Genomic DNA, 26,100 nt, shown 5'->3' on the forward strand with positions numbered 1-26,100 from the left:
TTGGCAGTGCCAGCCTGCCCTCTCCCTGACTCCGCTCAAGCATTACTTTCCTTACTCGTGGGGTCTTACCCGCCCAAAGCCAGTGATCACTTTGTTGACCCGTTTAAAAAAAGGACCGCGGAATAAAGATGGGGAGACACGGAAATACAAACAGGAATCTCAGGAGGACTGTCATCTTCACCGGCTGCATCCTCCCAGCCAGTGACAACGGAACCGCGTCCCATCTCCGAAAATCGTCCTTCATTTGGTCTAGTAGTCAGGCCAGATATAATTTATGCAGCCGGTCCCATTCCTGCGCCACTTGACTGCCTAGGTACTTAAAGCTTCCCCCTACTAATCTAAATGGCAGCTCCCCCAATCGCCTCTCCTGAACCCTCGCCTAGACCGCAAACATCTCACTTTTCCCCATATTTAGCTTATACCCCGAAAACCGGCCAAATTCCCCAAGAATCCTCTATTGGGTCCGATACATACAGAAGCAGGTCGTCTGCATAGAGCGAGACTCTGTGCTCCACCCCCTTGAGGCTCTCCGATCAATTGCCAACTGCTCTAGAGCTAGCGCGAACAGTGGGGAGAGGGGGCATCCCTGTCTCGTCCCCCGGTGCAGTCTAAAAAATAGTCCGATGTTGGGCTATTCGTCCGTACGCTTGCCACAGGAGCCTGATACAGCAACCTGACCCAGTCAATAAAGCCCCGCCCAAATCCGAACTGTCCCAGTATCTCCCACAGATAATCCCATTCTACCCGATCAAAAGCCTTTTCTGCATCCATTGCGATCACTAGCTCCACCTCCCTACCTTCCGGGGGCATCATGATCACATTTAACAGCCTTCTTACATTGGCCACCAACTGCCTACCCTTAACAAACGCTGTCTGGTCCTCCCCAGATTTTTGTATTTATAAAGATGCTATTTAAGGACAGCACGGTGGCTGTGGATAGCACTGCTGCCTCACAGCACTGAGGACCCGGGTTCGATCCCGGCCTGGGGCACTGTCCGTGTGGCATTTGCACATTCTCCCAGTGTCTGCGTGAGTCTCACCCCTGCAATGTGCTGGAATACATCCCCGGGGAGAGGAAGGATTCTTTTTGCTGAGCCACGTGGGCTGGTGTTGAACCATCCTCACTGATGGTTTGTTGGCCATCACTCGCAGTTTGTGGACCATGTGACTCTCCATTCCCTTTGTTGGAGACTGACTCAATGAGGAGGGGAGTGCAGCCAATGGCTAATCCTCCTCACTCCCACCCTACCATCAGTAAGCCAGACCAACCCACCAGCTAAAGGGAACAGCTGACTGACTCAATAACAGGTTTTTGACACAGCCGTGTTCCATGCAGGTCCTTTATTATGTTTCCCATATTCACATACATATAACTTTTTATAATACAGTCTTTTAAATAACTTTACACAGAATAAGGTTTTTGAATTAATTATCTATCAAAATTTAATATCCATGCTCTATAGCAAACTGACAATATATTCCATTGTACAAATTTACAGGGAGAATCCAAGGGACCGAGGGAGGGAAAATGCAATGAGTGGGTACGATTCGTCCTTTATACTCATCCAAGGTGAAATAAAAGACTGACCGCTTGAAGCTACACTCTAATTTTATTGAAGGAAAATGAATGTGGGACAATGACCGTTCTTTGAACTTGGAGCTTGCTGCACCTTTGAATTGGCAGGTGTTCGATTATGGCACTGGAGTCCGCTTCTTCTGAAAACTGTAAAGAATTCCTGACCCCAGGAAAAATGGCAAAAAGGGGGTCAAGTTAGTGAGGGCCGTAGCCTAGGAGAAAGTTAATGGGCAGCTCTTTCAAGAGCTGGTTTGGCAAGGCCTCTCACTGTTGAATGATTCTGTTGTACCAGTGGGTTTTTGTTTGCTGGAGGGGTAGAAATGGTTTGCAAGTTTACAATGAACATGTTTCTTTTCACAGTACAAAAATCTGAGTCCCTGTGCTGAGCTCATCTCTCACCCTCTGTCTGGTAACCTCTTTCTGGAAATAAAATCTTTTGTACATGAGGTCACTGCAGTAGTTTCACCATGGGGCAGTGTAACAGCTAATACCACTTCTGATACCGAGAGAGCAACAGGGTGAAAATGGGCAAATTCTCCAAGGCCAGCTGCTCGACTTCAGTGATGGCAGCAGAACTAAGGAATTGGCCTATTCAGGCAATGGGGGGATACACAGAAGCCGATTCTGCCATCTTCACTGTGGAATTTTGTTTTTAGACGAATACAGGGCCTGGCCTCATGAACACGGTGGTTTGACTGAAGCACTCACGTCACTGCTTAAAGGCCGGAGTGTCTGCAGTCCAGTCCTCCGTGGATGCCTGTGTACTCCGGAACCTCCGGGGCATAGCCCTGTGGAATGAACACCTCCCCCTTAGGTTGGGTGTTGCTAACAACCTCATGGTGATTTGCAACAGCCTTTTTCATATTAGTCAGTACCTGGTGCTATGAGCCCCAGTAGAGCTTCCTTAATGCTGGTTTCTCACACGTTTCAGGATTAGAGTCTAAACGGCGAATAAAGTGCAAGACACAACTGTGTGGTGCCTACTGACAAACTGGATCTAACTTATCTTGCCCAAGCAAGGGGCCACAGCTCACCTTCATAGCCCACAGAGCACTATGTCCAGTCTGTTGAGGTAATAGAGGGTAATAAATTAGCATGAATGACTGGTCAGCTTGGGAAACTATCTAGTGGAGGGCCACATGGCCTCACCTACATAAAATCTACATTAATGAGTTGGATGAAAATAACCATATTGCTGATGGTACAAAGATAGGCCAAACAAGCCTGTAAATGGGTATAGATAGATGCAAAGTAGTAGATTTACAGAAATAGCCATTCTGATGGTCAGAATTAAAATGGACAACAGTGCTGGGCACGGATGTGGCAGAGTTCAACTAGGGATTCTCCCCTAAAGGCTCAGAACTTTCAAGATCCTCCAACTGAGCACTACCAACACAGGACCAACGGCAATGGTTAACACAATGTCGAGCAAGAGGATTTTGTCTATTTTAAAAACTCCTAACTTGAAATGAAACCGATGAACACCACTTGCTGCTGAAATAAAATAGACGAGTCTTTCGAAAAAGATTGGGATTCCAAAGAACGAAGTGTGTTACTAGAATCAGGAAAACCTGTAGTCCAGCTGCCTGCTCCCTCTGCCTTCCAGTTATAGCACCAGAAGGTCCCACTGCCCCTCTTCTGTCAAACACGTTAAAATGAGCAGCACCTTTGGTGAGCTGCAGGATGTAACAGCATCATGGACAGAGCTGGACGGATCCCAGCAGCTCTCCAAGATGAACACACTTACCTGGTATCAAACATCTACCTCTCCAAAAGTGGAGTTTTACCCCCCTCAATGTTACAAACAAACATCAGATCATAACTAATCCTGGTGGGGTATGACGAGCAAGACAGATCAGTAAATAAAAGAAATTCAGAACAAAACTACATTTTATGAATGCTTTGAAACACCTATCAGGATAAGGCGACGGCGACATGGGGTAATTGGATCCTGAGCCAAGACGAGAGAGAGATTGGGCCCTCTGCTCGCTGTTACTGTTCAATGTTTGTGAAAAGAGACAGCAAAGGGCAGCCATAAGTGAGTCACTAGGTTCTGAGCTTTACTTTTCAAATGCGAGAGTAGGGCTACCAATTCCCAAATGGACTCCAGATCCACACTGGGAGTGGACTCCAGATCCACACTGGGAGTAGACTCCAGATCCACACTGGGAGTAGACCCCAGATCCACTCTGGGAGTAGACCCCAGATCCACTCTGGGAGTAGACTCCAGATCCACTCTGGGAGTAGGCTACAGGTATTCATGGGCCAACCAGTCCCCCACAAACAGTTCAATACAAAACTCCTGGAAACTGGTCAAGTGGAAAGACTGCAAGTGTCCCAAACAATACTGAATATTGGGCAGGGTCTCGTGTGGCTCATCAAGGCAGTGGTTCTGAATGTTGGGTTACAGAAGCTTCAAAAAAAAGCAGAATCATCCCTAGCCAGCACCCATTTTTTTTCTCTCTACCTCCCCTCCCTCCCCCGCCATGTGGGATATTAATCCATGGGTGCCCTTCAGTACCTCGAAGCCTCGAGGGTGACTGCCAGCAGACTATTCCTCAACAGGTAGCATTAGAGTCAGATCCAACACCTCCCACCCACCTCCCACCCGTCCGAACATCCCCACTGCGCACTTCCCCAACAGAGATCACTGTATAGGAATGGAATCAGGAAAGCCCAGGAATGCTAACACTGTCTGCCCCAGCAAGAGATTATCCAAGGTACAGCTTGCTGGTCTGTATTTAAAAGCTGTCTCGCAAGCATGAAACACTCGTTACATCAGCTCCTTGACGACAAGAGCAACAAGACAAACTAATTTCACCCATTGGGTCCTGAAGAAGCGGAGAGTGCAAGTCTTCTGCGGAAGTCTTCTCCAGGTCAAAAGAGTGATAGTTCCCTTCTCCTGTGCTGATAGCCAATCTAATTTAGTTCTCTAGCTGACCACAAAGGATTTGTGTTTTCCTGGTTTGGGGGGAGGGGAAGGAAGGAACATCTAGATTATTCAAAAATTCATCAGTTGGAGGCTTCGAGCAGCAGGAATACCAGGTGGCGGGAATAGTGTGGTGAGCTCTCAGCGGGAAAGGACAAATAAATTATAAAATATATATAAATAAAAGTGTCTTCACGCCCCATTGAATGGGTGGCCAAGGGACACTGGCCAATCAAGTCATTTGACGACAAACCCATCTATTGTAACAGGACCTCAACTGGTCATTAAATAAGGTTATTGCACAACCACATCTGGGGCAGAGAGACAATCGGAGGGTGCTGGGGATACAATTACCACAGGAGGGTCACACTGTAGCATTACCGACCCCTGGTCCCTCAATTATCAAAGATTCCTCTTCACCCTGATCCCTGTCCCTCTCCCCAACAGTATCCAGACAAGCCATTTTGTTCTTCCTGGAGGGAGACAGCCAATGCACTCAGCTTCTACAGCTGCTGAAAGGGGCATATTTGTGCGTCAAGCAACTTCAAAACTACAGCGTCGCAGAAATTGGCGGCAGAGTCTGTCTTTAAATTGATACAAAGGGTCTCGGGCAGCTCAATCAACAGCTGTAGTTTTAGCTTTGCAGGTTAAACCCCGGAACAACTGGGAGGACACGACACGTGATGGCGGACACCTGCTTCGACGGTGGTTATGAAGCTCCATCTATTTGAATGCAGTAAATTCTCCTGCTAAATTAAAAACAGTTTATAAATTAGCTTCCTATAGAGTAATGATAACAGTTCCCAATGTCAAACTCAGCATTGGCACTGCAAGTAATTGGTTGCAATATACTCTTGTATCTAGCCCTGTGCTGTACCTGTCCTGGGAATGCTTGATGGGGACAGTGTATAGGGGGTTATATTCTGTATCCCACCAGTGCTGTACCTGTCCTGGGAGCGTTTTGATGGGAACATTGTAGAGGGAGATTTGCTCTGTATCTCACCCCATGCTGTACCTGTCCTGGGAGTGTTTGATGGGGACAGTGTAGGGAGCTTGACTCTTTATCTAACCTCGTGCTCTACCTCTCCTGGGAATGTTTGATGGGGACATTGTAGAGGGAGCTTTACTCTGTATCTAACCCCGTGCTGTGCCTGTCCTGGGAGTGTTTGATGGGGACAGTGTAGAGCGAGATTTACTCTGTATCTCACCCCGTGCTGTACCTGTCCTGGGAGTGTTTAATGGAGACAATGTTTCACTCTGTAATTAACTGGGGGGGGGGGGGGGGGGGGGTCTATAGACTGTGCTGGATCTTCACGTCTGGGGTTTGAGTTCAGATGTAGCCTGGCCTGAAGGTGTCTCTGCTTTTTGGATTTGGATTTGATTTATTGTCAAATGTACCGAGGTACAATGAAAGGTATTGTTCTGCGTACAGTCCAGACAGATCATTCCTTACATGAAAAAAACAAGGGACGTACGGTAATACACAATATAAATACATAGACACAGACATCGGGTGAAGCATACGGAGTGTAGTACTACTCAGTAGAGAAGATGTGTGAAGAGATCAGTTCAGTCCATAAGAGTCTTCAGCAGTCCAGTAACAGCTGATAAGAAGTTGTTTTTGAATCGATAATTGCATGTTCTCAGACTTTTGTATCTCCTACCCTACGGAAGAGGTTGGAAGAGAGAATAACCCGGGTCGGAGGGGTCTTTGATTATGCTGCCCGCTTTCCCAAGGCAGCGGGAGGTGTAGACAAGAGTGAATGGATGGGAGGCGGGGTCGTGGGATGGACTGGGCTGTGTTCACAACTCTGTAGTTTCTTACAGTCTTGGGCCGAGCAGTTACCATACCAGGCTGTGATGCAGCCAGATAGGATGCTTTCTATGTGCATCTGTAAATATTGGTAAGGGGCTGACTGCAGTGTTACTGAAGTAGATTGGTTTGGTCAAACACCAGTGAGCACAGTTCAGCATGAACGGCTAAATTGACTGTGACATTACCCACAGCAAGTTTCTCTTTTGTCAGACACCAGACCCACTATTGAGGCAGAGTGGAGAGAACCTCTCTAAGCTGCACCTTAACCCTGGGAGCAAGGACAAGCCCAAAAGGTGCCCGGGCTTGGAGGGCCGAAGGGCCTGTTCCTGTGCTGTACATTTCTTTGTTCTTTGTTCTAATAAAACTCCCGCCAGTTCCTTGCAAAGTCACGGGATCCATAGCCATGCCTCCCAGGAGGAGCAGGGGATGCAGAGGAAAGAGCCCAAACCACTCCTCGAGCAGCATTTTTATAATCAATGCTGTCAGAGTTTGACTTTGAAAAAGGCACACAGAAAAAAATGAGGGGGAAAGAAAGAAAACCTAACCAATCGCATTGTCTGTTTTACAGTAGCTGTGGTTTGGATCTCAGCAGTTTTGCATGTGTAGGCCTCCATTGCTGCCACTAGATGTCAGCCTTCCACAGCTTCAGAACCTCTGGAGTTGCTGGCCATCTGCTGCTTACCTTGCTGTAGCCTATGTATTCTCTATGCTACGGGAGTATATTTCAGCTATAGGGATCTCAGGCTCACCCCCAGAATCTGCCAGCTGGGGGAAGAACAGGAATACCGTGTGAACAATGTGGCCCAAAACAACCACCGTCAGATTGCAACTCCGATTCTTTTCATTGATTCAGGTCAGGAGTTGCACATTTGCCGCCCGATATTCCGACTCGGGCCGGGTGAGGAATGTGCAGCACAACAGCACAGGACACTGGATGTGCAGCATCGGGGTGGGGGGCACGACTTCTTTTACAGCAGTAAAGTTGCAATAGTCCCAGATTACCAGACTGATGGTGATTTAACCTAAGGATCACCACACCTCAGGCGAGGGGCAAGGTCAAGAAGGTTATTTCATGAATAACCTCAGAGAATTGAACCCATGCTGCTGTCCTCACTCTGCATCACAAACCAGCTGTCTGTGAGCTCAACCTTTTTACAGCGGCAATTGCTGTAAAGTGGATAAGTGTGAGCTTCTCAGACACTTTGAGAAGGTAAGCGTGTAAGGTCAGTGGGTGAGGGGTGTGTGTGTGTGTGTGTGTGTGCAGGGAGTGGGGGGGATAGTCACGGACTAGATGGAGGTGTGGAGGGCTATGAAGGTTGTCGGGGAGGTCTTTGGGTGGTCGTTGGGGAGGGAGATATTACTCAGGCATTAGAAGTTGTTGTAATCTTTCTAACCTTTCCTGGGTAACTATTCTGCTGACAGACTCGAGTCTGAACCATCGTTAGCCTCTGATTTTAATCAGAGTATTGGATAGTTCAGGGTGATTGCCCATTGGAAGTTTAAACTTCCCCGGCAATTACTGTGCCGAGCTTGCCTGTGGGCCTCGGGCGGGGCTGTCCCCCAAATACATTCTCTAGAGTATATTCTTAAGAGGGAGGGGGAGCAACCAGAAGTCGTGGTGCACATTGGCACGACGACATAGCTAAGAAAAGGGATGAGGATCTAAAAAGCGTTTTAAGGGAGTTAGGTTGGAAGCTAAAGCAGGACGAGCAGAGTAATAATCTCAGGGTTGCTACCGGTGCCAGTGCGAGTGAGGCAAGGAACAAAGAGCGAGTGCAGCTGAACACGAGGCTACAGGGCTCGTGTAGGAGGGAAGGCTTCAGATATATTGATCATTGGGATACTTTCTGGGGAAGGTGGGACCTATACATGAAGGATGGGTTGCACCTAAACTATAGGGGCACCAATATCCTGGGCGGGAGGTTTGCTTGAGCTCTTCGGGAGGGTTTAAACTAGTTTGGCAGGGGGATGGGAACCAGAGCTATGAATCAGAGGATAGGGTAGCTGTTGAACAGACAGAAGTAGTATGCAGGAGTCAGAGAGGAAGGATAGACAGTTGATGGGGCAAAGTTGCACTCAGTGGAATGGGTTAAAGTGTGTCTGTTTCAATGCAAGGAGTGTCAGGACTAAGGGAGATGAACTTAGAGCATGGATCAGTACTTGGAACTACGATGTTGTGGCCATTACAGAGACATGAATTTCACAGGGGCAGGAATGGTTGTTAGATGTTCCGGGGTTTGGATGTTTTAAGAAGAATAGGGAGGAAGGTAAAAGAGGAGGGGGAGTGGCACTGCTAATTAGGGAGTGCATCACAGCTGCAGAAAAGGAAGTAGTCGAGGAGGGTTTGTCTACTGAGTCAGTATGAGTGGAAGTCAGAAACAAGAAAGGAGCAGTCACTTTATTGGGAATTTTCTATATATACCCCACAATAGCAGCAGAGAGATGGAGGAACAAATTGGGTGGCAGATCTGGGAAAGATGCAGAAGGAACAGAGTTGTTGTCATGGGTAACTTCAACTTCCCTAATAATAATAATAATCTTTATTGTCACAAGTGAGGCTTACATTAACACTGCAATGAAGTTACTGTGAAAAGTCCCTAGTCGCCACATTCTGGCACCTGTTCGGGTTCACAGAGGGAGAATTCAGAATGTCCAATTCACCTAACAGCACGTCTTTCGGGACTTAAGCGAGGAATACGGAACACCCAGAGGAAATCCACGCAAACACGGGGAGAACGTGCAGACTCCGCACAGGCAGTGACCCAAGCCGGGAATCAAACCTGGGACCCTGGCTCTGTGAAGCCATAGTGCTAATCACTGTGCTACCGTGCTGGAACTATTGACTGTAACCTCCTTAGTGCAAATAGTTTGGATGGAGCAGATTTTGTCAGGTGCATCCAGGAAGGATTCCTGACTCAATATGTAGATAGGCCGACTAGGGGAAAGCCATTTTGGATTTGGTGCTTGGCAATGAACCAGGCCAGGTGTCAGATGTCTCGGTGGGAGAGCATTTCGGTGACAGTGACCACAACTCCTTGACCTTTACCATAGTCATGGAAAAGGATAGGAACAGACAGTATGGGAAGGTATTTAATTGGGGGAGGGGAAATTATACCACTATTAGACAGGAGCTGAGGAGCATAAATTGGGAACAATTGTTCTTGGGGAATGCACAACAGTAATGTGGAGGTTGTTTAAGGAGCACTTGCTGCGAGTGCTGGATAGTTTTGTCCCACTGAGACGAGGAAGGAGGTGAAGGAGCCTTGGATGACAAGAGAAGTGGAGCTTCTAGTCCAGAGGAAGAAGGAAGCTTACGTGCGTTTGAGGAAGCAAGGATCTGGCATGGCTCTAGAGGGTTACAAGGTAGCCAGGAAGTAACTCAAAAATGGACTTAGGAGAGCTAGAAAGGGGCGTGAAAAAGCCCTGGCGGGAAGGATTAGGGAAAATTAGGGGGCTGTTTAGCACAGGGCTAAATCGCTGGCTTTGAAAGCAGACCAAGGCAAGCCAGCAGCACGGTTCAATTCCCGTAACAGCCTCCCCGAACAGGCGACGGAATGTGGCGACTAGGGGCTTTTCACAGTAACTTCATTTGAAGCCTACTTGTGACAATAAGCGATTTTCATTTCATTTCAAATCCCACGGCGTTCTACTTATGTGAGAAATAAGAGAATGATTAGAGTGAGAGTAGGGCCGATCAGGGATAGTGGAGGGAACTTGTGCCTAGAGTCTGAGGAGGTAGGGCAGGCCCGAAATGAATACTTTGCTTCAGTACTCACTAGAGAGAGGGACCTTGTTGCTCGTGAGAACAGAGTTAATAGACTCGAACAGGTTGATATTAAGGAGGATGTGCTGGAAATTTTGAAAAGCATCAGGATAAATAAGTCTCCTGGGCCAGAGGGGATCATAGATGATTATCATAGAATTTACAGTGCAGAAGGAGGCCATTCGGCCCATCGAGTCTGCACTGGCTCTTGGAAAGAGCACCCTACCCAAGGTCCACACCTCCACCCTATCCCCATAACCCAGTAACCCCACCCAACACTAAGGGCAATTTTGGACACTAAGGGCAATTTATCATGGCCAATCCACCTAACCTGCACATCTTTGCACTGTGGGAGGAAACCGGAGCACCTGGAGGAAACCCACGCACACACGGGGAGGATGTGCAGACTCCGCACAGACAGTGACCCTAGCCGGAATCAAACCTGGGACTCTGGAGCTGTGAAGCAATTGTGCTATCCACAATGCTACCGTGCTGCCTTGGATGTACCCAAGGTTACTATGGGAAGCAAGGGAGGAGATTGCTGCGCCGTTGGCGATGATCTTTCATCCTCATTTTCCACTGGAGTAGTAGCGGATGATTGGAGGGAGGCGAATGTTGTTCCCCTGTTCAAGAAAGGGAATAGGGAAATCCCTGGGAATTACAGTCCAGTCAGTCTTTTGTCTGTGGTGATCAAACTACTGGAAAGGATTCTGAGAGATTGGATTTATGATTATTTAGAAAAACATAGTTTGATTAAAGATAGTCAGCAAGGCTTTGTGAGGGGCATCCCTCACAAGCCTCATTGAATTCTTTGAGGATGTGACGAGACACATTGATGAAGGTCGGGCAGTAGATGTGATGTATATGGATTTCAGTAAGGTATTTGATAAGGTTCCCCATGGGAGGCTCATTCAGAAAGTTAGGGGGCATGGGATACAAAGAAATTTGACTGTCTGGATACAGAATTGGCTGGCCGAAAGAAGACAGCGAGTGGTAGCGGATGGAAAGTATTCCGCCTGGAAGTCGGTGACCAGTGGTGTCCTGCATGGATGTGTTCTGGGGCCTCTGCTCTTTGCGGTTTTTATAAATGACTTGGATGAGGAAGTGGAAGGGTGGATTAGTAAGTTTGCCGATGACACAAAGGTTGGTGGAGTTGTAGCTAGTGTTGAGGGCTGTTGCAGGTTACAACAGGACATTGACAGGATGCAGGGCTGGGCTGAGAAGTGGTAGATGGAGTTCAACCTAGATAAATGTGAAGTGATTCATTTTGGAAGGTCGGATTTGAATGCTGAATACAGGGTTAAAGGCAGGATTCTTGGAATTGTGGAGGAACAGAGGGATCTTGGGGTCCACATACATAAACCCTCAAAGTTGCCAGCCAGGTTGATAGGGTTGTTAAGGCGGCGTATGGTGTGTTGGCTTTCATTAACAGGAGTATTAAGTTTAAGAGCCGCGAGGTTTTGCTGCAGCTTTATAAAAACCTGGTTAGAACACGTGGAATATTGTGTCCAGTTCTGGTTGTCTCATTATAGGGAGGATGTGGATGCTTTGGAGAGGGTACAGAGGAGATTTACCAGGATGCTGCCTGGACTGGGGGGCATGTCTTATGAAGAAAGGTTGAGGGAGTGAGGGCCTTTCTCACTGGAGCGAAGAAGGCAGAGAGGTGATTTGATAGAGGTGTACAAGGTGATGAGAGGCATGGATAGAGTGGATAGCCAGAAACTTTTCCCCAGGGCGGAAATGGCTGTCACGAGGTGATTGGAGGAAGGTATAGGGGAGATGTCAGAGGTAGGTTCTTTACACAGAGAGTGGTGGGTGTGTGGAATGCACTGCCAGCAGAGGTGGTGAAGTCAGAGTCATTAGGGACATTTAAGCAACTCTTGGACAGGCACATGGACAGCAGTAAATTGAAGGGGTGTAGGTTAGGTTGATCTTAGATTAGGATAAATGGTCGGCACAACATCATGGGCCGAAGGACCTGTACTGTGCTGTACTGTTCTATGTTCTATCTGGGATATAGCTTTTCCAAGGATTGTAAGTTCTGGGGCAAAGTATTCCCCAGATACTGTGATCCTGCAGATAATACTCCTCCTGGATTCAGAGGAGGGGGGTCTGTTAACAAGTCCGCATCATGCTGACAAACTGGCTGCTGTGTTTTCTATTTTTAAACAGTGACACCCTTGTTTGCAAATTCCTCCACGGTCTCGCCACTCCCAATCTCTAGATTCCAGAACACTGCAACCCTGAGAGATCTCTACAGTCTTTTCATTTTGGCTTCATGCTTCTCCACTCTCCCACTGATCACCATGCCGTCAGCTGTCTTGGCCCAAAGCGTTGCAATTCTGTCCTTCCATCGGATTGCCTCCTTTTGACCAAGATTTTAATCATCTGTCTTAAAAATAATAATAATTGGGCAGCACGGTGGTGCAGTGGGTTAGCACTGCTGCCTCACGGCACCGAGGTCCCAGGTTCGATCCCGGCTCTGGGTCACTGTCCGTGTGGAGTTTGCACATTCTCCCCGTGTTTGCGTGGGTTTCACCCCCACAACCCAAAGATGTGCAGGTAGGTGGATTGGCCACACTAAATTGCCCTTAATTGGAAAAAATGAATTAGGTACTCTAATTTATAAAATAAAATTTTTTAAAATATTTTTAGAATAATTATTATTAAATTTCCTTCTGTGGCTTAGTGACGTATTTTCTTTTGGAACGCTCCTGTGACTCGCCTTGGGGTATTTAATCGTGTTAAAGACACTATATACTGGTTGTTATTCTTTTTTAAATACATTTAAAGTATCAAATTATTATTTTTCCAATTAAGGGGCAATTTAGGGTGGCCAATTCACCTACCCTGCACACCTTTAGTTGTGGGGGTGAGACCCATGCTGACACGGGGCGAATGTGCAAACTCCACACGGCAGTGACCCCGGGCCGGGATCAAACCCGGGTCCTCGGCGCCGTGAGGCAGCAATGCTAACCACTGTGCCATTGTGCCGCCCTATACAGGTTGTTATTCTGATTGATGATTGTACCTCTCAAGTCTTTCCCCCCCCGCTGGTGGTAGTAGAACAGGACATCAGTGGAAGGTGAATCTCGGTTTGGCTGTGACACAGAGTGTATTCGTCTCCTTGCTGAAGTGCACAGGTCAGGAATGGCCTGGAGTGAGGGAACCCCCCTGGAGACTGAACCCCCAACATGGAACTGATGGCCAACAGAGCGATGGGGAACATTATTCTCACAACCACAGACCAACGAGCAGCTACTTGGGAGCTGAGAGTGGACTGCCTGGAAGAGGGACAAAGGCTTGCTGTCCTCATGCGCACACTCACCATATCCTCCGGCCTGGATGGGTGTCTTTGGGGAAGCACACGTGTACAGGCTGAAGTCCTCGGTCTGGAAACCGGCCCGATTGAGCGAGGGCTCCGATGCACTGCGATGAATCTTTGGCAAGGACCTGGCTAGCAGCTCAATCGAGGCGAGAATCTGTAATGTAGAACCGCTTCATTACTGGGTAGTCTTAGTCTGTACATCCTCCCCCTTCACCCAATCAGCCATCATTCTCTGCAACACCCTCCATCTCCCCATCCATGTCAGAGGTTTCTAATGAGGCTGGATTCATTGATTCATCACAGAAGGAGGCCATTTGGCCCATTGTGCCCACTTAGGTCACCAAAGATTTGACTATACTAATCCCGTTGCCCAGCGCTTAGACCATAGCCCTGGAGGTTACAGCAATGCAAAGTGAATATTTAAATGTTACAAGAGTTTCTGACTCAATCGCCTTTTCAGGCAGCAAGTTCCAGACTCCCAGCCTCCGAGTGAAAAAGTTCCTCTTCAACTTAGCCTTCTATCTCTTACTTTAAATCTATGCAACCTGGTTAATGACTCCTCGACTAATGGGAAAAGTGCATTTCTATCCATCCTATCTATGCCCCTGATAATCTTATACACTTCTACCAGGTCTCCTCTCAACCTTCGCTGCAGGGGGATGCAAAGAGAGCGGGAGGAGGCGAAAAGAGAGTACGGGGAGACAAAGAGATCAGGGGGAGGGGCCGAGAGGGAGAGGGGTCGAGAGAGGGAGGGGCCGAGTGGGGGAGGGGCCGAGGGGGCGAGGGGCTAAGAGGGTGAGAAGCCGAGTGGGGCGGAGAGGGGAAGGGGCCGGGGGGCGGGGCCGAGGGGGCGGGGCCGAGGGGGTGGGGCGGGGCCGAGGGGGGCGGGGCCAAAAGGGGGGCCTGGAAGGGCAGGGGGAGGGGCAGAGTGAGTGGGGAGGGGCAGAGAGAGCGGGGAGGGACAGAGAGAGCGGGGAGGGACAGAGAGAGCGGGGAGGGACAGAGAGAGCGGGGAGGGGCAGAGGGAGCGGGGAGGGGCAGAGAGAACGGGGAGGGGCAGAGAGAACGGGGAGGGGCAGAGAGAACGGGGAGGGGCAGAGAGAGCGGGGAGGGGCAGAGAGAGCGGGGAGGGGCAGAGAGAGCGGGGAGGGGCAGAGAGAGCGGGGAGGGGCAGAGGGAGCGGGGAGGGGCAGAGGGAGCGGGGAGGGGCAGAGGGAGCGGGGAGGGGCAGAGGGAGCAGGGAGGGGCAGAGGGAGCGGGGAGGGGCAGAGGGCACGGGGAGGGGCAGAGGGCGCGGGGAGGGGCAGAGGGCGCGGGGAGGGGCAGAGGGAGCGGGGAGGGGCAGAGGGAGCGGGGAGGGGCAGAGGGAGCGGGGGAGGGGCAGAGAGGGGAGGGGCAGATAGAGGGGAGGGGCAGAGAGAGGGGGGAGGGGCAGAGAGAGGGGGGAGGGGCAGAAAGAGGGGGGAGGGGCAGAGAGAGGGGGAGGGGCAGAGAGAGCGGGGGAGGGGCAGAGGGAGCGGGGGAGGGGCAGAGGGAGCGGGGGAGGGGCAGAGGGAACGGGGAGGGGCAGAGGGAGCGGGGGAGGGGCAGAGGGAGCGGGGAGGGGCAGAGGGAGCGGGGAGGGGCAGAGGGAGCGGGGAGGGGCAGAGGGAGCGGGGAGGGGCAGAGGGAGCGGGGAGGGGCAGAGGGAGCGGGGAGGGGCAGAGGGAGCGGGGAGGGGCAGAGGGAGCGGGGAGGGGCAGAGGGAGCGGGGAGGGGCAGAGGGAGCGGGGAGGGGCAGAGAGGGGGGGAGAGAGGGGGAGGGGCAGAGAGAGCGGGGGCGGGGCAGAGGGAGCAGGGGAGGGGCAGAGGGAGTGGGGGAGGGGCAGAGGGAGCGGGGGAGGGGCAGAGGGAGCAGGGGAGGGGCAGAGGGAGCGGGGGAGGGGCAGAGGGAGCAGGGGAGGGGCAGAGGGAGCGGGGGAGGGGCAGAGGGAGCGGGGGAGGGGCAGAGGGAGCGGGGGAGGGGCAGAGGGAGCGGGGGAGGGGCAGAGGGAGCGGGGGAGGGGCAGAGGGAGCGGGGAGGGGCAGAGGGAGCGGGGAGGGGCAGAGGGAGCGGGGAGGGGCAGAGGGAGCTGGGAGGGGCAGAGGGAGCGGGGAGGGGCAGAGGGAGCTGGGAGGGGCAGAGGGAGCTGGGAGGGGCAGAGGGAGCGGGGAGGGGCAGAGGGAGCGGGGAGGGGCAGAGGGAGCGGGGAGGGGCAGGGAGAGCAGGGGCGGGGGTGGGGCAGGGAGAGCGGGGGCGGGGGTGGGGCAGGGAGAGCGTGGAGGGGTAGGGAGAGCGGGGGCGGGGGTGGGGCAGCGAGAGCGGGCGAGGGGCAGGGAGAGCGGAGGAGAGGCAGAGAAAGCGAGGAGGGGCCGAGAAAGTGGGGGTGGGGCTGAGAGAGCGGGGGATGGGCTGAGTGAGCGGGGGAGGGGCCGAGAGAGTGGGGGAGGGGCCAATCGAGTGGAGGAGGGGCCGAGAGAGCCGGGGTGGGGCCAGGAGAGCGTTGGTGGGGCCGAGTGAGCAGGGGTGGGGCCGAGAGAGCGGGGAAATAAAGTGTGTGGGATCAAAGAAGGGGGGAGTGAAGGGGAGGTTTATGGTCAGTGACGGGGAGGGTTATGGATAGTGAGGGGGAGGGTTATGGACAGTGAAGGGGAGGGTTATGGATAGTGAAGGGGAGGGTTATGGATAGTGAAGGGGAGGGTGATGGCTAGTGAAGGGGAGGGTGATGGATAGTGATGGGGAGGGTTATGGACAGTGAAGGGGAGGGTTGTGGACAGTGAAGGGGAGGGTTATGGATAGTGAAGGGGAAGGTTATGGACAGTGATGGGTTATGGATAGTGAAGGGGAGGGTTATGGACAGTGAAGGGGAGGGTTATGGACAGTGAAGGGGAGGGTGATGGATAGTGAAGGGGAGGGTTCTGGATAGTGAAGGGGAGGGTTATGGACAGTGAAGGGGAGGGTTATGGACAGTGAAGGGGAAGGTTATGGATAGTGAAGGGGAGGATTATGGTTGCTGAAGGGTAGGGTTGATGAGGCTTAAACTAGTGTGGCAGGGGGGTGGGCATGGGAGCAATAGGTCAGAAGGTGAGAGCATTGAGGGAGAACTAGGGAATAGGGACAGTGTGGCTCTGAGGCAGAGCAGACAGGGAGAAGTTGCTGAACACAGCGGGTCTGGTGGCCTGAAGTGCATATGTTTTAATGCAAGAAGTATGACCGGTAAGGCAGATGAACTTAGAGCTTGGATTACTACTTGGAACTATGATGTTGTTGCCATTACAGAGACCTGGTTGAGGGAAGGGCAGGATTGGCAGCTAAACGTTCCAGGATTTAGATGTTTCAGGCGGGATAGAGGGGGATGTAAAAGGGGAGGCGGAGTTGCGCTACTGGTTCGGGAGAACATCACAGCTGTACTGCGAGAGGACACCTCAGAGGGCAGTGAGGGTATATGGGTAGAGATCAGGAATAATAAGGGTGCAGTCACAATGTTGGGGGTTTACTACAGGCCTCCCAACAGCCAGCGGGAGATTGAGGAGCAGATAGGTAGACAGATTTTGGAAAAGAGTAAAAACAACAGGGTTGTGGTGATGGGAGACTTCAACTTCCCCAATATTGACTGGGACTCACTTAGTGCCAGGGGCTTAGACGGGGCGGAGTTTGTAAGGAGCATCCAGGAGGGCTTCTTAAAACAATATGTAGACAGTCCAACTAGGGAAGGGGCGGTACTGGACCTGGTATTGGGGAATGAGCCCGGCCAGGTGGTAGATGTTTCAGTAGGGTAGCATTTCGGTAACCGTGACCACAATTCAGTAAGTTTTAAAGTACTGGTGGACAAGGATAAGAGTGGTCCTAGGATGAATGTGCTAAATTGGGGGAAGGCTAATTATAACAATATTAGGCGGGAACTGAAGAACATAGATTGGGGGCGGATGTTTGAGGGCAAATCAACATCTGACATGTGGGAGGCTTTCAAGTGGCAGTTGAAAGGAATTCAGGACCGGCATGTTCCTGTGAGGAAGAAGGATAAATACGGCAATTTTCGGGAACCATGGATGACGAGAGATATTGTAGGCCTCGTCAAAAAGAAAAAGGAGGCATTTGTCAGGGCTAAAAGGCTGGGAACAGACGAAGCCTGCGTGGAATATAAGGAAAGTAGGAAGGAACTTAAGCAAGGAGTCAGGAGGGCTAGAAGGGGTCACGAAAAGTCATTGGCAAATAGGGTTAAGGAAAATCCCAAGGCTTTTTACACGTACATAAAAAGCAAGAGGGTAGCCAGGGAAAGGGTTGGCCCACTGAAGGATAGGCAAGGGAATCTATGTGTGGAGCCAGAGGAAATGGGCGAGGTACTAAATGAATACTTTGCATCAGTATTCACCAAAGAGAAGAAATTGGTAGATGTTGAGTCTGGAGAAGGGTGTGTAGATAGCCTGGGTCACATTGAGATCCAAAAAGACGAGGTGTTGGGTGTCTTAAAAAATATTAAGGTAGATAAGTCCCCAGGGCCTGTTGGAATCTACCCCAGAATACTGAAGGAGGCTGGAGAGGAAATTGCTGAGGCCTTGACAGAAATCTTTGGATCCTCGCTGTCTTCAGGGGATATCCCGGAGGACTGGAGAATAGCCAATGTTGTTCCTCTGTTTAAGAAGGGTAGCAAGGATAATCCCGGGAACTACAGGCTGGTGAGCCTTACTTCAGTGGTAGGGAAACTATTGGAGAGAATTCTTCGAGACAGGATCTACTCCCATTTGGAAGCAAATGGACGTATTAGTGAGAGGCAGCACGGTTTTGTGAAGGGGAGGTCGTGTCTCACTAACTTGATAAAGAGTTTTTCGAGGAGGTCACTAAGATGATTGATGCAGGTAGGGCAGTGGATGTTGTCTATATGGACTTCAGTAAGGCCTTTGACAAGGTCCCTCATGGTAGACTAGTACAAAAGGTGAAGTCACACGGGATCAGGGGTGAGCTGGCAAGGTGGATACAGAACTGGCAGAGAGTAGCAATGGAGGGATGCTTTTCTAATTGGGGGGCTGTGACCAGTGGTGTTCCACAGGGATCAGTGCTGGGACCTTTGCTCTTTGTAGTATATATAAATGATTTGGAGGAAAATGTAACTGGTCTGATTAGTAAGTTTGCAGACGACACAAAGGTTGGTGGAATTGCGGATAGCGATGAGGACTGTCGGAGGATACAGCAGGATTTAGATTGTTTGGAGACTTGGGCAGAGAGATGGCAGATGGAGTTTAATCCGGACAAATGTGAGGTAATGCATTTTGGAAGGTCTAATGCAGGCAGGGAATATACAGTGAATGGTAGAACCCTCAAGAGTATTGAAAGTCAAAGAGATCTAGGAGTACAGGTACACAGGTCATTGAAAGGGGCAACACAGGTGGAGAAGGTAGTCAAGAAGGCATACGGCATGCTTGCCTTCATTGGCCGGGGCATTGAGTATAAGAATTGGCAAGTCATGTTGCAGCTGTATAGAACCTTAGTTAGGCCACACTTGGAGTATAGTGTTCAATTCTGGTCGCCACACTACCAGAAGGATGTGGAGGCTTTAGAGAGGGTGCAGAAGAGATTTACCAGAATGTTGCCTGGTATGGAGGGCATTAGCTATGAGGAGCGGTTGAATAAACTCGGTTTGTTCTCACTGGAACGAAGGAGGATGAGGGGAGACCTGATAGAGGTATACAAAATTATGAGGGGCATAGACAGAGTGGATAGTCAGAGGCTTTTCCCCAGGGTAGAGGGGTCAATTACTAGTGGGCATAGGTTTAAGGTGAGAGGGGCAAGGTTTAGAGTAGATGTACGAGGCAAGTTTTTTACGCAGAGGGTAGTGGGTGCCTGGAACGCGCTACCGGAGGAGGTGGTGGAAGCAGGGACGATAGTGACATTTAAGGGGCATCTTGACAAATACATGAATAGGATGGGAATAGAGGGATACAGACCCAGGAAGTGTAGAAGATTGTAGTTTAGTCGGGCAGCATGGTCGGCACGGGCTTGGAGGGCTGAAGGGCCTGTTCCAGTGCTGTACATTTCTTTGTTCTTTGTTGAAGTAGGGACAGTATTTTGTGTTATTTTCTCTCCGGTTTAATTCAGGCAGCTATCTGGGACATTCGTCTTCGCGATGTCAACGGCACCGAGATTGTGTGTGCTATCACTACATCCTCACAACTGCAGTCTCAGCAAATGCAACCCTTACAAAATTTCTACCGCTCTCATAGCCACAACTCACCGATAGATCAGCTGATAATTTACCCTGTTTTTCTTAGACCTGGAGCAGTCTACATTTCTCCTTTGCAAATACCAATCCAATGGTGAATCCAGGCTGCAAACCAGGAGGTGGGAAAGCAGACTATGTGCCCCTCTCCCCCACCAAACCCCTTGATTTGCTGCTAGAAACACTACATACCCTCTTTGTTGAATTCCCTTTGTTGAAGTCAAGTCTCTTTGCTGTGTCACCTTGCCACAACTTCATTCCCCTTTCTTGAATGGGGTGCTGGGAGCTGTGTACAATACGCCAGCTGTGGCTCCCATAAGTGATACAGAATTATTAGAGCATCAAGGAGGCCATTCAGCCCATCAAGTCTCTGGCAGCTCTTTATGGAGCAATCTATATGGAGTAATCCAATCAATCCCATTCCCCTCCAGTCTACCGCGTGGCCCTGTAATGCCGTAGTCAACTTAATAAACGTTTATTTTTACAATCAGAGCCCCAACGTTACAAGGCTCAGGGGATCAGTGACTTATTCTCCAGCAGTTCCTGTGACAGCACTCTTACTGATGTAGAGAAGGAGGAGCCACATCTAATACTTACCTGTGGGAACAGAGGGCGTTCGTCCCGCTTCTTTTTTAGACAGTCCGCCATTAACCTCTTCATTGCCTTCGGACAGTTATTGCGCACCTTACTGAGGTCAGGGGTCAGATAACCTCGGCCAACCATGAAGATTATCTGCAAGCCAATCAGAAGGGGAAAAGCACATCAAGCCAATGGCAAACTATTAAACTTGAACGGTGTAGGCCCGCAGCAGGCCTCAACACATCACTGGAACATTTTAAAACGGTTTCAGTACTCTACTTAATATTTTACCTCAGTTGGAGTTGCAGGAAGGGAGAGATGGAACAAGGTGGGTCATGGATGAATGTTGACACTCGGGTTATACTTACAATATTTGTGTATTACTGGGACACCCTGTGGCTAATATTTTGTGATATGAGCACTTGGTACATTGTAAGTATGACTCTGTACTATCCTTTTCCAAAAGGATCCCTGGAAAACTGGAGCATTGTTGCTTTTTGAAATACAGCACATTCACCCACAGGGATGAGGCTGTTGATGGGCAGGATGGGAGGTGGAACACGTGGTCATTTCACCTTGCCTGTTCTCCCCACCCCTAGCCCCAGTGACGACACATTCCTAGTCCAGATATACCATGGCTTTCTGGAGTGTCTTTCACATCGAAAACTGACCCAAGGGACTCAGTCTGCTCCCCTGATAAATCAGTCCGAAATTATCGATTTATTTCAACTAATCAAAGTAACACAGCAAAACGGGAACTTCATGCTGAACAATGTTATCAGATGTTTGAATTAGATTATGTTGAATGGACAGGATTAGATTTCAGACACAGAATAAAGCTACCGTCCACTCTTTGACAGAATAAAGCTGCCCTCCTCTCTAATCAAATTCGAAATGAGTTGTGCTATATATGTCTCCACTCTCTATTGGAGTGGCTGTAACAAAGTATGAATGACATGGGATTTGGATAGTCACAGCCTCTGAGATAGGCCAGCAACACTGAACTGAGAATCATACCAAGGGAAGCTGCCTCTTGATGGAAAACGAAGAAATACCACAGTGGCAGGCTCAGGGACAGGAACAGACTAAAGCTCCCTCTATACTGTCCCCCAACAATTACTCCCAAGCTGGTACAGCATGGGGTTAGATACAGAGTAAAGCTCCCTCGACACTGTCCCCCATGAAACATGCCCAGGGCAGGTACAGCATGGGGTTAGATACAGAATAAAGCTCCCTCTACACTGTCCCCATCAAATACTCCAGAGACAGGTGCAACACAGGGTTAGGTACAGTGTAAAGCTCCCTCTACACAGTCACCATCAATCATTGCACTGGTTAAATGTAATGTCCAGTTATTTTTACTCAGGGCGCAATTCTCTGAAACATTTCTAAGTGTGGTAGCGAGTGGGATTTGCCAAGTGTTTTCTGCGCTCGGCCCAGCAAGGCCGGCAACACTATTCAACATTCATTAGTCCACTTAATGAGTCCTCACGGGCTTCTCGTCGCAAATGAAGGCTCGCCAGCTGATTCGCTGGGACCGCTCTCACCAGTCCCCCGCTAACAAGGTAGAGCAGCATTTAAGCTGCACTTGCTCAGCCAACCCCAGAACAATGGCGCCGGGGAGACTAGCCCCAAGATTCGAGGCTGCTGACCTGGAGAGGCTCCTAGACGCGGTGGAGGCCAGAAGGGATGTCCTGTTCCCTCGAGGGTCCCAGAGAGTCAGCCACAGAGCAGCCAGTTCTGCCTGGGATGGTGGCAGCAGCTGTCAGCTCGGGCAGTGTGACCAGGACGACTGACCTCCAGTGCTGTATGAAAGTCAGGCAGCACGAATGAGTAGACACCAATGCCCCCACAATTCCCTGAAGGGAGCATCGACCCCCCCAAACCCCCCATCCAACTCCCAACCCTTCCTCCACCGCTCTCCCCCTTCAACCCCACCCCCCGACCACTGGGAACAACGCATGTGGCTAACGATGCCCTCTCTGTGTCTCCGTAGGAAAAGCTCTCCTACAATCGGCAGGAGAGAGCCCAGATTGGTGGTGGGGTTCCGGACTTAAGAATCCTCAACTCGTTCGAGGAGCGGACCTGACTGGTGTGGCCGAGGAACAATCGGTCACTCACGTGGAGGCTGATGGACACTGCAGAAGTGTGGAACCACCGGGCTCCACCCGAGGAATCTGGCAAACGCGAGTTGTTATTGCCTTACTGGCTGGTCCACGTCTCCCATTGACCACGTGTCCATTCTCCCGCAGGTCCCCCAGCCGATGGCACCGGCCCATCCCGGGCGGCACCCTCTCCTGACTCCGGGGAGAACACCTCGTAGGAGAGCTCCGAGGATGCAGCTGTTATAGTCGCGGTACAGCTGTCATCCCAACCCGCCACCAGCGCAGAATCACGCACATCGGAGGAAAATGTTTGTGGTTATGCTTCTGGGCACAATCTGGTGAGCACCACACTACTGAGGATGCACATCAGGTGGAGGCAGGAACCCCCATGCGAGACAGCTGCCGGAGGGCTGTTGGATCCGAGGACCCAGCTGGGTCCCAGCCTTATGCTGAGCCTTGGTGCAGGGTTACCCAGGGCAGATCGAGACGATAGGGTGTGCCCGGGACATTCAGAGGGAGAAGTCAGCGACATCCCAGCTGTTCCATAGCAGCTTGAAGGAGTCCCAGAGGCTACAGGCACAGGAAATGGCTCCGGCAATGCATGACATAGAGGACAACACTGCTAGAGTGGCGACCACAGTGGAGAGTCTGGTGCACGACATCAGCACCATTAGTGAAGGTGTCCAAGACGTCGCTCAGTCGGTGACGGTCATGGCTGAGGGTCTCAGCAGAATGTCCGACTCCCTGGGGGATTTCACCCAGCACCAGACCGACCTATGAGGTTCTGTGGGATATGTCCCGCTCTCAGATGGGAATGGCCGAGGCGCTGCGGAGCTTGTCCCAGTTGCAGCTGGGAATTGCTGAGGCACTGCAGAGCATGGCTCAGTCACTGAGGAGCATCGCTGAGGGCGTCGACACGATTGTGCAGACCATGAGGAACCACCAGGGCTGGCAGAGCCAGATGATGCAGGCGCAGCTGGGGCTCGAACCAGCTGCTCCTCCGACCCTGGGGCCCTATGGGCCGACTGGGTGAGGGGGTGCTGAGTGCCAACCCGGACCCATCCCATGGAGTGCGGACGGTGGCCACCAGCTCCACAGAGCTCCGCCCCTCTGATGAGGCTACATCTTGAGGTCAGCACACGGGACAGGCCGGCACAGTTGTGCATGTGCCATCGACAAGTGAGCCGGGGCCCTCCGGCCCCAGAGGACACCCGCCAGGGGCATCGAAAGCTACGGGACGAGGTAAGCAGCTGGCTGCCTCCACCTCAGACGTGCATCCTGGGGAAACACCTGGGGAGGCTGCTGAATGATGAGAGGCTGTTGGATATGGTGTGGCTCTCGTTAATTGTATGGAAATTGGGCTTAAGTCGTGATAATTCTCGCCGATCCCAATTTTGCCTACGGGAGCAGGCCGGTTGCATTGCAAACTTCTGAGGATCTCGTTTATGGTCTCTCCCGCTATTCACAGGCCTCGTTTCACTTGAGCGAGAGCACAACGAGGCCGGAGAATCGCGCCCACTGTATCGAATGGGGTTCTACCTATCCTGAGAGGGTTTGATGGACACTGATTAATAAGAATCTATCCCATTGTCAGTGATAATATTCTCACCTTGAACATTATTGTCATAAGAGTAAATAAAATGATGTAGTTCTGCAGCAGTTAGTGTTTACTCACCTGATCTCTGTTATTAATGTTTGAGTAAGGTAACTGCCCACTCATTAACTCATAAAGAACCACCCCAAACGCATAGACATCAGACTGAAAACTGTAGGGGTTTTTGTCTTGCATTCGGATCACCTCAGGCGCCTACAAAAAAGGCAAAGGTTAGATGAGATTAGAACGAGGGAATAGGGCCAGTATGGCTCTGAGGAAGAGCAGACAGGGAGATGTTGCTGAAAACAGCAGGTCTGGTGGCCTGAAGTGCATATGTTTTAATGCAAGAAGTATAACGGGTAAGGCAGATGAACTTGGATTAGTACTTGGAACTGTGATGTTGTTGCCATTACAGAGACCTGGTTGAGCGAAGGGCAGGATTGGCAGCTAAAAGTTCCAGGATTTAGATGTTTCAGGCAGGATAGAGGGGGATGTAAAGGGGGTGGCGGAGTTGCGCTACTGGTTAGGGAGAATATCACAGCTGTACCACGGGAGGACACCTCAGAGGGCAGTGAGGCTATATAAGAACATAAGAACTAGGAGCAGGAGTAGGCCATCTGGCCCCTCGAGCCTGCTCCACCATTCAATGAGATCATGGCTGATCTTTTGTGGACTCAGCTCCACTTTCCGGCCCAAACACCATAACCCTTAATCCCTTTATTCTTCAAAAAACTATCTATCTTTATCTTAAAAACATTTAATGAAGGAGCCGCTGCTGCTTCACTGGGCAAGGAATTCCATAGATTCACAACCCTTTGGGTGAAGAAGTTCCTCCTTAACTCAGTCCAAAATCTACTTCCCCTTATTTTGAGGCTATGCCCCCTAGTTCTGCTTTCACCCGCCAGTGGAAACAACCTGCCCGCATCTATCCTATCTATTCCCTTCATAATCTTATATGTTTCTATAAGATCCCCCCTCATCCTTCTAAATTCCAACGAGTACAGTCCCAGTCTACTCAACCTCTCCTCGTAATACGTCCTTTCTCAAGTAAGGAGACCAAAACTGAACACAATACTCCAGGTGTGGCCTCACTAACACCTTATACAATTGCAGCATAACCTCCCTAGTCTTAAACTCCATCCCTCTAGCAATGAAGGACAAAATTCCATTTGCCTTCTTGATCACCTGTTGCACCTGTAAACCAACTTTTTGCGACTCATGCACTAGCACACCCAGGTCTCTCTGCACAGAGATCAGGTTGAGATCAGGAATAAGAAGGGTGCAGTCACAATGTTGGGGGTTTGCTACACGCCTCACAACAGCCAGCAGGAGATAGAGGAGCAGATAGGGAGACAGATTTTGGAAAAGAGTAAAAACAACAGGGTTGTTGTGATGGGAGACTTCAACTTCCCCAATATTGACTGGGATTCACTTAGTGCTAGGGGCTTAGACGGGACAGATTTTGTAAGGAGCATCCAGGAGGGCTTTTTAAAACAATATGGAGATAGTCCAAGTAGGGAAGGGGCTGTACTGGACCTGGTATTGGGGAATGAGCCCGGCCAGGTGGTAGAAGTATGGGAGCATTTCGGGAACAGTGACCACAACTTAGTAAGTTTTAAAGTGCTGTTGGACAAGGATAAGAGTGGTCCTAGGGCGAATGTGCTAAATTGGGGGAAGGCTAATTATAACAATATTAGGCAGGAACTGAAGAACCTAGATTGGGGGTGATGTTTGAGGGTAAATCAACATCTGACATGTGGGAGGCTTTCAAATGTCAGTTGAAATGAATTTAGGACCGGCATGTTCCTGTGTGGAAGAAGGATAAATACAGCAAATTTCGGGAACCTTGGATAATGAGAGATATTGTAGGCCTCGGCAAAAAAAAAAGAGTCATTTGTCAGGTCTAGAAGGCTGGGAACAGACAAAGCCTCTGGAATATAAGGAAAGTAGGAAGAAACTTAAGCAAGGAGTCAGGAGGGCTAGAAGGGGTCAAGAAAAGTCATTGGCAAATAGGGTTAATGAAAATCCCAAGGCTTTCTACGTGTACATAAAAAGCAAGATGGTAGCCAGGGAAAGGGTTGGCCCACTGAAGGATAGGCAAGGGAATCTATGTGTGGAGCCAGAGGAAATGGGCAAGGTACCAAATGAATACTTTGCATCAGTAATCACCAAAGAGA

The 26,100-nt window shown here is 50.3% G+C and overlaps 2 protein-coding genes across 5 annotated transcripts in view; one reads left to right on the plus strand and one right to left on the minus strand.

The window, feature by feature from the left end:
• Positions 1-2,022, plus strand: part of LOC140396114 (wee1-like protein kinase 2) — a 68,738-nt gene extending 66,716 nt beyond the window's left edge. Inside the window, exon 11 of the mRNA XM_072484236.1 lies at positions 1,500-2,022. Coding sequence (XP_072340337.1) covers positions 1,500-1,587 — 88 coding nt within the window. The 3' untranslated portion in view covers positions 1,588-2,022. The remainder of the gene's footprint in view (positions 1-1,499) is intronic.
• braf (B-Raf proto-oncogene, serine/threonine kinase) overlaps positions 1,327-26,100 on the minus strand; it is a 202,240-nt gene continuing 177,466 nt past the window's right edge. For 2 of the 4 annotated variants that reach the window (XM_072484234.1, XM_072484232.1), the window contains 4 exons: positions 24,005-24,136; positions 20,243-20,377; positions 13,413-13,566; positions 1,327-5,251 (listed from right to left, as the gene is read on the minus strand). In XM_072484234.1, coding sequence (XP_072340335.1) covers positions 5,229-5,251; positions 13,413-13,566; positions 20,243-20,377; positions 24,005-24,136 — 444 coding nt within the window. In that variant the 3' untranslated portion in view covers positions 1,327-5,228. Of the gene's footprint in view, positions 5,255-13,412; positions 13,567-20,242; positions 20,378-24,004; positions 24,137-26,100 lie in introns of all 4 variants that reach the window. The other 2 variants (XM_072484233.1, XM_072484231.1) reach the window with 1 other exon arrangement.

Source organism: Scyliorhinus torazame, chromosome 19 (assembly GCF_047496885.1).
Source record: "Scyliorhinus torazame isolate Kashiwa2021f chromosome 19, sScyTor2.1, whole genome shotgun sequence".
NCBI lineage: Eukaryota > Metazoa > Chordata > Chondrichthyes > Carcharhiniformes > Scyliorhinidae > Scyliorhinus > Scyliorhinus torazame.